Here is a 16,861-nt window from a genome sequence, read left to right as displayed (position 1 = left end):
CACCCCTAAATTGAGTATATTGGGGCAGCCCTAATGCCAGGAATTTAGATTTGACGGATCGAGAAGAAGTGGACAAGGAAGAGCCGTGAGACAATGAGAACTGAAGACTGCTGTGGACTTTTGCCGCCAAACTCTGCCTGCCTGCACCAGTCTCAGCAATCATGACAGAGTGAGTTGTCCTGCAGCTTGGCAACCGAGAACTCCGGTAGACTGCCAGTCCATCACAAATTGTCAGAAATCTCCCTTGTAGTAGAGGAGCTGCTCCTCTACAGTCCGCAGGCACCGAAGAAGCAGAGTCTGGTTTACCAAGTTGCCGTTCTCCGCCAGCTTGACACAGCAGCTTCCCAGGCAGAGGTACCTGTACTCCTGAAGGTCATATCTGTCCCCCACCAAGACGATCCTAGGACCACCCGGCGCTGCACAGGACCAATACCCGGTGTACCAGGCCCTTTGCAGCAGCCAAGGCCTGTTTAAGTTCAGTCGGGAATCTAACAGCACCGAGATTGATCAGTCGTTGAAAGACATCAGCATTGCAGAGACCCACTTCCAAAGTGGCCCAAAAGTCCTGATTTTTGTACTCACAACCTGTGAGACCGACAACCGCAAGGCCTAAGGACGCACAGAGACCAGCCAACCTTTTCACTCTGCACCCGAGCGTCGCAGCAAAGGTACCGACAAATCGGCTGTGCCCCCTTGTTCCCAGGACCCTTGTGACCCGAGCACCCTGTTAGGAGCTCCCGGACATGCCCCCAAGCCTCCCTCTGCAGCCTGTTTCAAGGAGGCCCCCTTTCCTTCCACCAGCATAGTGCGCAAAGCTACCAACCAAACCTGCAGCTCTGCACCCAGACGCCCCCATGGCAGGTAACTATGAACTGCTGGTGGTACTTTGGACCTTGGCCCTCTACGAAGTCCCGTAGGAGACCACCCAGACAACAACCGTTAATTACTGTATGCAATATACGCCTTTTCTCTCATAGAAAAGCACTGTTGCATAAAGACACATTTAGGTAAACTGTTTACTTAACTTTGAAATTCAATAGTTAAAAAAGTTCTTGGTATCAAAATTTACATAAAAATATGACTTATTTTTATATGTTGGTCTCGGATTTATTCTCGAGTGTGTCTCTCGTTTACTGCCTCTGTGAGTACTACAAATGCTTAGCAATACCCTCTGATAAGCCTATACTGCTCGTTCACACTACCCCAAAAGTGAGCATTTAGTGTTATCATTTTTGCCTCCGGAGACCAATAAGGTTTCCTGGACTATTTATACAGTGTACATCGTTTTAGTCCACTATATAAAGAGACAGCTTCCTACACTAAGGTCTTTGTGATGCTAGGAAAAGCTGTGCCATCCGGGTCTGCTTTTACTCCTGGGTAACGCTGAGCCTCAAACACCCCACATCTCCCGCCTGTGATCTCGACACTCATGCATTCTATTTAGCATTATAGCAGTGCTCTGTTGATTAGTGAACATTTTTAAGTAATTTTATCCCTGAATGAAGGCGGCTAAGCCTCCACAACTGTGAGCATGTTGAGGTCTGCCATATCAACCTAGCATTCAGATGTCATAGGGCTCAGGTGAAAAAATGCTACTTGGTATTCCGACTGCTGGGAGTTGATAGGGGGCAAGACCTCATAAGAACTCTGGGCAAGGTTAGTTGACATAGGTTGGTTTAAAAATCAAGCTTTATCTTGAAAAGGCCCAACTACAAACAATTGAAATGCTCTTATGTTGCGCTAGCAGGTCCTAGATGTGCAATTCTTGAATTTGGACAGGGCAACTTTCCCCCCAGATTTCCTGGAGGATAGAGTCCAATTCACAGAGGATAAGGTAACCGAGTTTCCAAGACAAACTTATACTGTGATTGATGCAATGTTGGAAATGTTAAGGACCCATATCTTTCCTCTCACATGAACTGTGGTTTATAGGTAAGATAAGAAGTTTTGTAATTTTATTATGATTTCAATAGAGCAACTAGAGTGTGGTTTTTGTTTCACAGATTTTGATATGAAACTGGGATAGAAGATGTGAAGGAGGATTAAGCAGATTAAACGGAGATTTACTTTTTTGGTTGAGCAAATAAATTGTGGAAAAGGTTTTTTTTTTCAACTCATGCTGTGGGGTGCAGCCAGTAAGTAGTGACAGGCATAATCCTTGCGTGCACAGCCTTAATAGAATTGAAACTTTCCTTTACAAAAATTGAGATAATATGTATTCATCACCAGCACAAAGGACTATAAACGGTGCCTTTCAATGGCAAGCTTGTGCTACACCTGATGCACAAGTTACTACTTGTGTAACGATATATCTGTAAGAGACATTAGTTAGTGATAGATTACTTACCTTAGAATATCCCCAGGCGTCAGACTGGATCCGGAAAGTTTTGCTAGCAGTACCCCTGCGCGTCAGTAGGTGGTGTTGTGCGGCTCCGCGTCCGTCGCTGGCGTCGTAAGCGCTGAGATGACATCACGGAGACTACTTAGCCGCCACCCATGCGCACTGACGTGAGTTCTGTACACAAATTTCTGCGCCAGGAACGCAGAGCCGTGCAAGAAAATGACCACTGGTGCCAAGAAACTAGGACCCTGAAAGGGATGACCTTAACCCTATAAATCAGTTCGCAGAACGGGGAGGATGAGTGGGGCGGTAAGGAATCTATCAGTAACTAATGTCTCTTACAGATATATCGTCACATAAGTAGTAACTTGTGCATCTGAAAGAGACAAGTTAGTGATAGATTCCTTACTTTAGAATAGATACCCCAGCAGTACCAACCCCGGAGGTGGGTCTGCGAATATATTTACACCAGAAAGTCACGGAGAACAGAACGGCCAAAGAAGCCGTCTCTCCGCACCCGACTGTCAAGGCAGTAATGCTTCGTAAACGTGTGCAGCGAGGCCCACGTAGCTGCCTGACAAATGTCCTGCAAGGGGACGCCGCGTCCCAAGGCAGTAGTGGCTGCCGTCGCCCTGGTAGAATGGGCACGCAGCCCCACAGGAGGCTCCTTCTTAGCCAATGAGTAACAGGCCTTAATGCAGAGAACGACCCACCGAGAAATGGTCCCTTTGTGCACAGCCCGACCTCTTTTGGCGCCCACGTAGCCAACAAAGAGCTGGTCACCTACCCCGAACTGTTGTGTGCGCTTCAGGTAGAACGAGAGCGCACGTTTTGGGTCCAGACGGTGGAGCCTCTTCCTCTTTGGAAGGATGCGGAGGCAGAAAGAAGGTAGGCAAAGTGATGGTCTGCCCGATGTGGAAGGGCGTGACAACCTTTGGCAAGAAAGAAGGATGGGTCCTTAAAACCACCTTGTCCGAAAGAACAGAAAGGAAAGGAGGTTTAGAAGAAAGAGCCTGGAGCTCGCTCACTCTTCTGGCAGAGGTGTTAGCTACTAGGGAAGCCTTCTTGAGAGTAAAGACTTAAAGGACAGGTATGAAGGGGCCAGAAGGGAGCGCATATCAGATATGTCAAGACAAGGTTTAAGTCCCATTGAGGCATTATGAACGGCACGGGAGGAAACGTGTGCGTAATGGCCTTTATGAAACGGTTAACAACCGGGGACTTAAAAAGAGAAGGCTGATCTGGAAACCGTAAAAAGGCGGAGATGGCCAAAAGATAACCTTTGAGAGTGCCCAGAGCAGAGCCCTGCTGGGCCAAAGAAAGAAGGGACAGGAGGACTTCGGAAAGAAAGGCAGAAAGGGGATCCACAGCCTGTGCACCATGCCACAAACTTGTTCCATCTGCAGGCGTAAACCATTTTAGTGGAGGGACGCCTGGCTGCCAGAATGACATCACAGACTTCGGGAGGAAGATCAAAAGCAGTCAACTGTCGCCGCTCAATATCCACACATGGAGGTGGAGGCTGGACAGGTTCGGGTGGAGGATCGTCCCCTGCTGCTGCGACAAAAGATCCTCCCGAAGAGGCAGTCGGATCGGGGGATCAATCGCCATGCTGAGTAGCTCGGGATACCAGTATCTTCGTGCCCATTCCGGAGCCACAAGGATGACTTGGGCCCGGTTGCGCCGAATCTTCATCAGCACTTTGGGCAGAAGTGGTATAGGCGGAAAGGCGTACAACAGACCACAACTCCACTCACGTCGAAAAGCGTCGCATAGCGAGTGCCGCCTTGGAAATTCCAACGCGCAGAACTGATGACATTGCGCGTTCTCTTCGGTGGCAAATAGATCTAACCAAGGCTCTCCCCACTGCTGAAAGAGACCTTGCGCCACGTCCGAGTTCAGATGCCATTCGTGATCCATCAAGCACCGGCGGCTGAGTTCGTCCGCCCTGGTGTTTAGAGAACCCGCCAGGTGTTGAACCACCAAGGTAATGCCTTGATGTTCCAGCCATGTCCAGCGGCGCAGAGCCTCCTGACATAGGGTCCAGGACCCCACCCCGCCCTGTTTGTTGCAATAACACATGGCGGTGGTGTTGTGCGTGAACACCTGCACCACACTTCCCCGGACAGAGGGAAGGAATGCCTTCAGTGCAAGTCGGATCGCCCGAAGCTCCAAAAGGTTGATATGGATCCGGGACTCCGCCGGAGACCAGAGTCCTCTGATCTCCGCCTCTCCCAAGTGCCTCCCCATCCCAGGAGGGACGCATTCGTCACCACTGGGTGCTCCGGTTGGGGGAAGGGAGAGGGATCTGCCATTGACCCAATCGCGATTCGTGAGCCACCAATGCAATTGTCGTGCAGTGCCCTCCGAAAATCTGGACATGATCAGACAGGTTGCCCTGATGCCTCGCCCAATGGAACTTCAGGTCCCACTGCAGAGCCCGCATATGCCACCTGGCATGTTGCACTAGCAGGATGCAGGAGGCCATCAGGCTCAGGAGCCAAAGGGTCATCCTGACTGTAACCCAGGACAGAGGCAGAAAAATCGGAATCATAGCCTGAATATCCCGAACTCGCTGCTCAGGAGGATAAACCCATAACAGCGTCGAATCCATAACCGCTCCGATGAAGGGGAGCTTCTGAGAGGGACTCAGGTGCGACTTCGGCACGTTGATGGAGAACCCCAGCAAGTACAGGAGGTCGGTCGTAGTCTAAAGGTGGTTGACGACCGCCTGGGGCGAGCCCGCCTTCAGCAACCAGTCGTCGAGGTAAGGGAAGACGGACACCCCTGACCTGCGCAGATGAGCTGCGATCACCGCCATCACCTTCGTGAACACCCGAGGGGTGCTGGTAAGGCCGAAGGGGAGGACAGCAAGCTGAAAATGCTACTGGCCTACCGCGAACCGCAGCGAACGCCGGTTGCCCGGCAGGACGTGAATGTGAAAATGTGCGTCCTGCAAGTCCAACGCTACTATCCAGTCTCCAGGGTCGTGGGCAGCCTGGACCTGAGCCAGAGTCAGCATTTTGAACTTCTCCTTCCGGAGGAAGCGATTGACGTTCCGGAGGTCCAAGATGGGGTGCAGGCCCCCTTTGTCCTTCTGGGGGACCACGAAGTAGTGGGAATACCAATCACTCCCTACTTCCGGCCCAGGAACGCATTCAATGGCCCCTTTGGCCAAGAGGGCCGTGACTTCCTGCTGGAGAAGTACCAAGTGATCCCCCGACATGTGGTGGCACGGAGGTAGCATGGCTGGAGGGGAGGACTGAAAGGGAAGAGAGTAACCTCTGCGGATGAGCTGCAACACCCACTTGTCCGATGTGATATCGTGCCAGTGGGGGAGGTGGTGGCGGATCCTGCCACCCACCGGCGTGGGGTGCTCCACAAAGCTCGGATTAGGAAGGTTTGGAGGTAGAAGCAGCGGGGGCGGAGGTGGACTGACCCCCACGCTAATTCTCAGACCCGCCCCTGCGGAAGCCGTGTCCGCGGCCGGACTGAGGCTGGTTCTGCACAGGCTTGCTGAAGGAACGTGCCTGGGCGCCTCTGCCGTGGCCACGAAAGGAACGAAACCCAGGAGTGGCTGGGCTTTTTGCAGAAAGACCCAAGGACTTAGCCGTGGCCCGCGAGTCCTTAAAACGCTCCAATGCACTGTCGGCCTTATCGCCAAACAGGTGAGTGCCATCAAAGGGTATGTCCATGAGCGAGCTCTGAACATCAAGTGAAAACCCGGTGGATCTCAGCAAGGCGTGGCAACGAAGAGCCACAGTCGTAGAAATCACTCTGCACAGTGAGTCAGCGGTGTCCAAACCACACCGAATGGCGAACTTAGCTGCATCCTTACCCTCAGCAACTGCTTGGGACAGCACAGCATGTACCTCTTCAGGACACTGAGGCAACACCTGAGCAACCGTATCCCACACCGCGTGGGAATAGCGGCCTAATAAGCAGGCGGTGTTCACCGACCGCAGCCCCAAGCTGGCCGAAGAGAACAACCGCTTTCCGAACTGTTCCAGCTTTTTAGAGTCCTTATTCGGCGGAGCCGTGGGAAAGGCACTCTGCGACGTCGAGGCCTGGATGACCAGACTCTCAGGTGTAGGATGAGTGGTCAGAAACGCGGGGTCACCAGGCACTGGGCAGTGACGCCTGGCGACATTCTTATCCACGGCCAAGTGCCCAACAAGACGTCAGTGAAGGCGTCGTCAAAGGGAAGCAGGGGCTCCGACGAAGTGAACGCCGTCCGGAGCACCTCAGTGAGGAGATTAGTCTTGAGAGCCACCGTAGGAAGATCGAGGTTGAGGACCTCAGCTCCCCTACGGAGTTCCATCGCCCACTGCGGCGCCGGAGGCAAAGCTGAGCGTGGCGCTGGGGCCGGTGCCGGCAGCACTGGACCCCGCGGCGCCGAAACCAACGGCGCAGGATCCTGTGGAGCCGAAGCTGGATCCGCTGGCGGCGCCGACGGCCTAACAGGATCTGGACACAGGACTGCTGGGCCCCAAGGCGCACCGGCGGGAGCCCAAGGCCAAAAAAGGCGGTCCATGGTGGCAAGAAATTCTTGCACCTATTCGTGAGTCGCCGACGGACCTGGGAAAGGCGGGTAGGCCACGGGACTCCCAGGCTCCAAAGGAGCCGCAGGGTCAGAACCCCTGTCCCCCTCGTCCGCATCCGACGACCGACGGAGAGCAAACGCGCTTCTTCGACTTCTTTTTATGCCGTTGCTTACTGGAATTCGAGGGCGAAGACTTGGAGCCCGAGGAGCGACGACTGCGGCCCCGCGAGCGTTCCCAGGAACGTTCCCTGGACCTGGAATGGCGTTAGGACGAGTGCCGGACCTCCAGTAGCTTCCGGCGCCGCTCCAGCAAGGCCTTCGGGGACCATGGCCCGACAGTCCCGGGAGTCGTGGTCGGTCTCCAGGCAGTAGAGGCAAACAGTGTGGGGGTCCGCCACCGACATATTGCGACGGCAGGCCCCACAAGGCTTAAATCCAGGCATCCCTACGTGCACCAAGGAGAAAAAGGGAGACAAAAGTCTCAAAGCGTAGTCACAAATGACTGAGGTACGTGCTCTAACCGGATCTGCGCTTGTCTGGCGCGTAACAAGAAAGAACTGACGTCAGCGCACATGGGTGGCGCCTATGTAGTCTTCGTGACGTCATCTCGGTGCTTACTACGCCAGAGACGAATGCGGAGCTGCACGACGCCACCTACTGACGCACAGGGGTACTGCTAGCAAAACTTTCCGGATCCAGTCTGAAGCCTGGGGATATTGTAAGGTAAGGAATCTATCATTAACGTGTCTCTTTCAGATTTGAATAATAATTACCAAATTGCTAATAACTGCAAAGAATATGACCTGTAAATTCACATTAAAACATCTCCAACCATCATTAGGTGTTTAATGGCATTTGGTGCAGAAATAACAGGGGACCAGACTCATCGATTCTGGCTGGTATCTCCACACCAACATATAGCAGTAATGCCCATCATCCCCAAAGTGGAAAATAACTATACAGACCCAGGAATGCCAAGTCTTTTTTAATGTGTTTTTCATGATTACAGCGACAATCCGCTGCAAGAAATAGGCCATTTGTGGCAGTGGAGTCATGACAGGGTAGGAGTACGCTGCCAGAATGTTGCCTTCCAACCCTCCCCTCCAGTTGTACAGTGGAACAGGAATACTCAGTCCCAGAGTCTGCTACTGGATCCACTCCTTTGGAGGGGGTGAGGGCAGAGAAAGGGGCATATGGCAGAGAGGAAGTGGGTAAAATAAGCTGTTCATGACTTGGGGAACACTGTATGCTCCTCCCTGTGGTGCAGCAAGGGTCAGCTTCTGCTGTGGTGTCTCCAGGTCGAAATCTATCTGGTATGGAGTTTGCAGATCTCGACTCCTAGACATCCTGCCACTTTTAATGACAAATGCATGAATTCCACTAGGAGTCATCGTGCCGGGTGCAATACAGCCACTTCCATGAGGACCCTGCATGTAGAACACATAGTGCTTCATTTGTTCATGTAACTGGAGAGCCTGTCTAGTTGTATCTGATATCTTTATAGTCAAACAACTCTTCTTGCTTTTGATTTCTATGTATCTGTTCTACCAGACCCACTTTGAAGTTTCCCTTTGTGATAGCCTACATACTTAGGTATGTTTTTTTAGTGTTATATACCATTATGTGGCAAGTGAATCAGTTTCAAAGCTTTCCTACCTTGCTTTGTTCGTGATTTAGTTTGCCACATTTTAACAGAAATTGTATATTGTTATCCTTCATAGCAGCTTCTACCAACAGTTTTAAGTTTGATGCTGTTCTTATGGTTCAATGTTATGCTTTGCTTAAAATGTATGTTGTTTATGCTCAATACAAAGAGTTCAATGTTATAGTTGGAGAATAAGATTATTATATTTCAGTGTACCCAGTGTTCTGGTTTTCCATCTTTACCAGAGGTGCTGTGCACAGTTGCACAGGTGAACTTGCCAGTTTTGGTTGAGACATGTAAATGTGGCATGGACACAGATGTTGTTCCAGCAGCTGAGGACCCAATGCATTCTCTCGATGGGAATTCAGTGGCAAGAGGGTGCTTATGCAGCTTGATGGCCCAGTGAGCAAGGTTAGGGAGAACAACATGGGTTCAGCATATTATAAGACCCTCTACCCACCACGGTTAGTCACATGATGGCGGTTTACTTCCTCAAGGTATGTGCATTATAATATCTTCCTGATGGAAATAACCCCTCTCTTACTTGTACATAGCTTACTAGTGTAGTAGATGATTTCTCCAGAATGACTGTATAATAAGCTTGTATTCTTGACTACAGTTATTGGAATTATCTGCCCTGCCATCTGTTTTAGTGGTCACGTTGTGTCTGTGCTAGGGCCTCCTGTTGGGTGTTTTGGAAACATTTCTTCTAACTGCTAGATTTGCTCACAGTTGATTTAAAAACGAATCAATGTTTTCTATTACACCTCATCATCCACCTAAAAGTACTGCTGCTTATTTTGATACCCATTTACTATCACAAGTACACTCATTTATACTGCATTAGTTTTCAGACTGTGACCTTACCTATTGCCTAGGAGAAGAAAGATCAGCATCCAGTAGTTATGCAATTGACAAAAATGCTCGGAGTCAGGATTCTGGTTAAAGTTGATGTTCTAGTCTAAAGACTTTTTAGGTTATAACTCTTTCCTAATTGTTTACTAAGAGGTTCTAACATATTACCTTTATAGTGCATGCTTGTATTTAATGAGATCTTCCTGCAGCCTTTGCCATTTTACAGCCTTCATGCAGTGTCTGTCCATCTGTGATACTTTATGAGGAATCCAGTGGTGCTGTTAGGAGTCAGGCTAGTCTCCCCTCCCATTACAATGGGACATAGTTTAGTGTTAATATTTTAATGTAGTGGACGAACTTTTGCAGTATTTTGTTCTCAAGCTCTTTCTAGTTATCTACAACTTGTCTTCAGCTAGAAAAGACTATGTTGATCTCTAGCAATTTTAAGTACTTTGGCTTTTACTCCACTTATGTATGTGGCTGCACTACGCTTTACAAATATTTCCTGTTCTTAATTCACAGTGGTCCCCCTACATCAAGGTAAAAGGTAAAAGGCCAAATACAAGGTAAATGCAGTAACAATGGCTTTTCCTGTTCTTCTGCTATCATGTTGCTATGCTGTGGATCTGTTTTTGTTTTACATTTACTCTGTCACTGATTCCATTCTTGATTCTCTTACCTTCGTTTTTTTCCTCGGACATGACAGTGTGACACAGTGATAGAAGTCGTAAAAATTCATGAACAACAGGGTCGCCAACTTTAACTGCCTCCAGCAGGCTACTGTCCCAAAAGGAGAACTTCTTGTCAGCCAAGGGATTGAATGAGAAATCAACAGGTTCCTTTCTCTATAGTACAAATGAAAGCAAGGCATAGGTTAATTCCTAAAACCAGATATTCTACATGATAAGGAGTTCCACCTTGGGTTGCAACTATCTTTTATAAGTAAGCACTCGCTGGTTGTAAATCTCAAACTACATGTTAAAATAAAAAGCTTATCTACATTGCCAATTGTGAACAAAATATAATCACAAACCTTTGAAATCTTACATTAACTGATGCGCTTCTAAGTGTTTTAGCACCGAAGTAATGTTGGGTAAATGTTAAAAATCTTGCCATTGTATGAAAGCCATTTTGAATTATGTAGTGTTTTGGACTAAAGTTACATTTCCCATTGCAATCATTTCACTTAGACGTGTAGCGAGCTTCAGGCATTAACTCTAACGGAACCATTCTTTCAACTTCATAAAAACAAGGTCGTATCAACCCTAAATTCCTTCCAAAAGAGGTCTCCCAATTTCACTAAAATCAGTCCATTGAGTTGCCAGGGTTCTTTCCTCAACTAGATTAAGTTGCGGAAAGAGCTGTACACATTAAATGTTAAAAGAGCTCTTATGTATTATATTGACAGAATTAAATTTCAGAAAAATCATCAACTCTTTGTTGCATTCTCATAGCAGCATAAGGGAAGAGAAATTTCTAAACCAGGCATTTCACGGTGCATTGTATTATATATACACAAACATGTCATGCCAAAGCTAAAAGACCGCCGCTTCCTATCCCTACGAAAGCTCACTCTACTCATAAAAAGGGAGTTTCTATGGCTTTCTTGGGAAATACACCATTGCTGACATATGCAAGACAGCTACATGGAATACACTGCACACATTTACCAAGGATTACTGTGTGGATGTTATGGACCGGCAACAAGCCAATGCTGGTCTAGTGGATTTATGCACATGATTTCAAGCAAATGCAACCCACACAGGTTAGCCACCGCTTATGGATGAAAACTGCTTTACATATGCATATGTACCTACAGCCACCAAACGGAAAATGTTACTTACCTAGTAAGCAACTGTTTGTGGCATGTAGTGCTGAAGAGCCACATTCACCAACCCTCCTCCCCAGACACCTGTGTTGGTTGCACTTGTCTACATTAAACATTAAAATATTACATTCCGTTCACATGGTCATCTCACTTGGCTACATCACCCTTTACACTCCATCCTCGCCTGCCAAGTGGAAAACAATCTAACAGTGGAGTCAACGACCATGCACATTGCAAGCCAGAGGAGGACACACATATCTTTTGACTCAAAATACTTTTTCAAAGGAAAACAAATTGCACATTTCCGAGCCCAACACTAGATAGTGGACTTAAGCTATGCATGTCAATCTACAGCCACATGTCATCACACATGTTTATGTCCTAAATTCACTACACACCACTGATGCCAGAAAGTCTAGCAATCATTACTATTTCCTATATGTTTATAATGACAAAACTGAAAATGTGCATTTATTGCAACCAAGTTTGTATTTATCTTAAGGACAAACATAGAATGGACATAAAAAAAATATTTAATTTGGTGCAGCTAACTGCAGAGATCTGCAGTGATTTGATCACATATTATGTATAATGTAACAAACTAAAATGTTAACATCTTTCCTTAGTTATCAAAAAAAGGGGGGAATTAGAGGTTTAAGGTTAGGTTCACCCTCCAACAGTACATATATCATAAACAACCTGAATTAATCAGGTAAAAGAACCTAACCTAAAGGAGAGAAAGGTGTCAGAAATCTATTGGATTCTGAAGTACACCAACTAGAGAAAAATTATCTCTTTCTTGAGTCCCCTCACTCACCAGGGTTTCCCCACGGTGACATGCTTCATCATTGGGGTCCTCTCAGTCCTCTACGGGCTGAGGCGTGCTGCGACTTGCGAATTACGTAGGAGCACTAAAAATCAGATTATGTGTAGTGCAAGCGAAAGTGTAGTGGAGTGGGATAAGGTAAATTAAAATAATCAGCTAGTGGGCCAAATACATTTTATTTATGCTCCTAGCTAATTGGTTTAAAAACGGGGCGATATGCTAAAGGCCCTAACTATAATGGATAGGTGTACCTAGCATATGGTCAATTAGGTTTGGCTCCAGTAGGTGTTCAAGAGTGTGGTATGTATTAATTGTAACACATGCCTTACAGTTGCAGCGTCTCACTTTTGCACCTTAATTAGGTTGACTACGAGTGGTGCTTTCACACTGGGCTGGTCCCGGTGGAGTCCTGAAGAAGAGCTGGGGGAAGCTCGAAACTAGTTGACCATATGCTAGGTACACCTATCCATTATAGTTAGGGCCTTTAGCATATCACCCCGTTTTTTAAACCAATTAGCTAGGAGCATTAATAAAATGTATTTGGCCCACTAGCTGATTATTTTAATTTACCTTATCCCACTCCACTACACTTTCACTTGCACTACACATAATCTGATTTTTAGTGTTCCTACGTAATTCGCAAGTCGCAGCACGCCTCAGCCCGTAGAGGACTGAGAGGACCCCAATGATGAAGCATGTCACCGTGGGGAAACCCTGGTGAGTGAGGGGACTCAAGAAAGAGATAATTTTTCTCTAGTTGGTGTACTTCAGAATCCAATAGATTTTTGACACCTTTCTCTCCTTTAGGTTAGGTTCTTTTACCGGATTAATTCACGTTGTTTAAGAAACATCTTTCCTTACAAATGGATGCTAAATATTTGCTTGTCCAACCCGTTAATCAGCTGATATACAATATGCCTAACACATAGCTGCAACATCACATCTTGTATGTAAATAAATATTCTTATTTTCATTAACAAAAAACTACATCTGAAAGCAAGAAAGATTTTTCTACAACAAATTCGCACTTGGTACAATGCAATAGAAATGGTTTGGCTTTATCAGTTGGAACACCAATTTCTTTTTTTGCTTTGAGCAAGTACAATAGCTACAGCAAGCAACCAAAAGAAGAGAAGTCAAAATGTCTAAACTTGAAATGGGAGTATAACCCACCAGTGTTCCGCAGGACCATATGGCTACTGTATTAACATGTTGCAGTGTAAACGCCAGGCAAACATTTAGTGAAACATTCAGGTTCCACGATGGAGTGGTTTCCTCTGCTTTATTCCCTAGCAAACTAGTTTTGCACGCTCAAACACAAAGGACAGAATCAGAGCATGCAAGCAATTTTGGTTAGGACGTAGACGTGCATCAGATTCATACGAAAGCACAGGTGGAAAAAGAGCTGGACAAAGTGGGAAAGCTTGAAAAGACAGCAGGTGAGTGTTCATATGCATTATCCAGGCAGACCGATGAAGGGGGAGGAAAGGGGTCTGTATTAGTATAAAGCAAGCATTCCTAGGGAGGGAATGAAGAAAACAAACTATATCATAATTAAGCAACACCCAATAAAGAGTACATGGAAAAGAGGGGGTTCAGTGTGTTTCAGTTTGCTCAGGCTTCCGACTTGCCAAGAAGAGTTCAGTGGATACAGGAAATGCATCCCTGATTAACGAAAGGAAGAACAGGAACTTCCAATGGATTAGCTTACACACTCAAGAGGTGAAATTGTAAGGACACTGATGTGTGTTGATTGGGTAACTTATAACACGAAAGAGAACTATGAGCTGGACATGAGCTGAAACAGCATATTCCAAAACAACATGCAATAAGAGCAAACAAAAAATAAAAACTGTCAGTGTAGAAAACTGAGCCAGTGAATTTCAATCATTGGGAATAGCAGCTCAGCACAACAGTATTTTAAAGTACCGTGAGAAAATACACCTATTTTGGGAGATGGACAAGGAACTGAGCATGCAAAGAGTTTGAAAAATGGGAGTCGAAGGAAAGTTTCACAACAACAACATTACAGTGTTGTTACATAGAGTGATAAATCCTACCTGACACAGCTCTCCTTTGTGTCCCACTACAACAATGAAATCACCTAAAAAAAATAATAATTGGTAAGTCAAATAAGGTCTGAGACATGACCAGACTAAAAGAATGTCACACAATCAAACAGAAAAAAAATCACAGTACTAAACAGGAGCAGAGGGATCCTCGGAGTACAACTGCATCCATCTTAGCAAGTCAAAACCTCATGGTTACCTGCTCTTCTTACTTCACATCAAGCAAACCTTGCCTTCCAAATCCAGGGTTACTCCAAACAGACTTCCTCCCACAAACAAGTAAAGCATCCCCACCAATACCCAGCAAGTCTTCTGACGCAAGCTTCAGACCCTCTTACAAGGTTTTAGCAGGCCTTTGCCTTACCATAACTCTTGCCATTGATTGTGCACTTGCTGAAGACCATAATGTTCTGGGTCAGAGTTCCGGTTTTGTCAGAGAAAATGTATTCCACCTGCCCCAGCTCCTCATTCAGAGTGGTGGTCCGTGCTTCAGCTGGAGTATTCTTTCGCACACAGTACATTCTCCGGTCCCAGTTAATGAAATAACTATGTCCAAGACGGATTACCTCGACACTGAAGAGAGAAAGAGATAGACATAAGTTGAAGATAAAATATCAGCTGCTACATTAGCCTGGTTGAGACAGTAACAAAAGTTGCAAATAGAAACTTGCTTGCACAATCCAAAAAACATATCGACAGAAAAACAAGCTGGAATCAACTGCTTCAATCCTGCTGAATATACCAACAAAACCAACTGCCACAATACTTTGAGATACGAAGGAAGGGAAAATGAACAATACTTCACCAATATTTGGAATAGGGATGAGGGAGCCTAATCAATGTCTAAATCACCAGGACTGTTCATCAATCGATCAATGACCCATCCAGCATTAATTTAAAAAAAAAAACACACAGAGGTCAACAAAAAAAAAAAAGAAAACCACCAAGAACACTTCAGCTACTATAACCAGTAGCAATCAAGAAACCTAACTCCTCTAAGCTCCTGATCAAGAAATTCAATACATACTGTAGTCCACAAAATGAGAAAAAGAAAACATGTCCTATAAAAACCACCAATGAAATGAATAGAACCAAGAATGTGTCTGAATCCCCTATTAAAACTTGCTACTTTGACTCCATGGATAAGGAACTAGCCAAACCAACGCCTAATCCTAATCCTTTACCTGCCAAGGTGTTTGCAAAATGAAATAATATCAATATCTCTGAATCCAAAAGCATTAAAAAAACTAGCCAAACCTTAGTGCTCCAAGACCCCAGAATATGAGAAATGACGTGCAAGGTTACCTCATTGGCAAACATGATAGTCAGTAGGGTCCTGCTCAATATCAATCTCTGGGTACCCTCCCAATTTATGGAGCTTTGTGCACCTATAAATCAAAATCATGAGCAAGGCATACTTTTCAAGATTCAACCGCTGCACGTTCTGCCACCAGATTACGTAGGCAAAAAAGGAGGGTTGTACGACTGTACAATGCAGGTAAAGACATCGTATGCCTTTACCACACATGTTTTTACCTCTAACATGCTTTTAGAACGCATGCCATTATCACGCATTGTTTTTATACATAAAAACAATGAATTTGGGGGGGGGGGGGGGGAGAACCCCACACCTCCCAACTTACCTTAAATGGGTGGCACAGGCATGTGTTGTAAAGGCAGGCACATGGTAAAAATATGCGTGCTAAGAAATGCGTGTCAAAAGCACGAGGTAAAAACATCGTTGTAAAGGCTGTTTTCCAAAAGGAGCCACCCCACTATTACATATTTATGGCTGAAAGGCATACCAGCAGTTTGGTTAATAGTGAGAGCCACCAAAAAGATAGCTTTACGCTACTCTAATGTCCTCTTTTTTCTCTTCTCACCTGTGCATAGACTTTAGGTATCTGGCTCATACGGGCTAGGCAAACAAATTGCGGGGACTTCTTGACAAATCTTGCATTGCTCTTGGAAGAAGCCTCAAGAGGGCAGTGTCTAGAGAATGCATTTTAAGCCCACCATTTAGCCAGCTGACCTATGCCTCTGCCACTCCCACTGGTTTAGTCCTGGCGCAGCATTCCTGGAAACAGAAGGATTTATTTCATGCAATGCTGAGTTCCATGTAAAATGCAACAATGGGGGCTACATGAAATTTTACATCTTGCAATAGTGCCCTTAAACAAAGCCTGGTCACCATTACCTTAAGAAATTACAAAACAATTTGTCACTATAAATAGGTCTTTGTTCTAGAATGACAGAAGTACAAGAATACATCTGTCGTCCCCATTATTTAAAGTATTCTTGGCTGAGCAGGCAGGAGAATGAGGAAAAATGCCAGGAGATCGATGGCAATGAGATTAAACTGCAACACCACTTTGGGGATAAAGGAAGTGAAAGTCCTGAGAACCGAACCACCTTGTCCTGCACTTCACTTATATAGCTATATGAGAAGGCTACCAAAAAGGAAGGATTCCATGATAGAAGCTTTAAGTCAGAGGCGGACAATGGCTTAGAAGATTAGTGCATAAACTTTGCAAGAACACACGCTAAGTGCAAAGAGGCAGTTGGACCACAACTGCAGGAAATAGGTGTATAAGGCCAAAATATTTAATGATGGGTACAGAAAAGGTGTCCCAAGCCTAGTTTTAGTAGGCCCCAATAGCCCAAAAGTAGGCACTGAAGGTGTCCATCCAACATTTGTTTCAGCAAGATGGCACAAAAAGCTGAGCAGCTTAATGTTCTTTACTCATGTCTTTC

At 46.1% G+C, this 16,861-nt stretch overlaps 1 protein-coding gene across 2 annotated transcripts in view; it reads right to left on the bottom strand.

The window, feature by feature from the left end:
• Nucleotides 1-16,861, bottom strand: part of ATP8B2 (ATPase phospholipid transporting 8B2) — a 363,866-nt gene that overhangs the window by 126,473 nt on the left and 220,532 nt on the right. For both annotated transcript variants that reach the window (XM_085638856.1, XM_085638855.1), the window contains 3 exons: nt 14,472-14,680; nt 14,099-14,142; nt 10,064-10,229 (listed from right to left, as the gene is read on the bottom strand). In XM_085638856.1, the coding sequence (XP_085494982.1) occupies nt 10,064-10,229; nt 14,099-14,142; nt 14,472-14,680 (419 nt within the window). The remainder of the gene's footprint in view (nt 1-10,063; nt 10,230-14,098; nt 14,143-14,471; nt 14,681-16,861) is intronic.

The sequence above is a fragment of the Triturus cristatus genome, chromosome 12, assembly GCF_964204655.1.
Source record: "Triturus cristatus chromosome 12, aTriCri1.1, whole genome shotgun sequence".
Taxonomy (NCBI): Eukaryota; Metazoa; Chordata; class Amphibia; order Caudata; family Salamandridae; genus Triturus; species Triturus cristatus.
Note: the sequence above shows the minus strand (reverse complement) of the source record. Positions and strands in the feature narration are given on the sequence as shown.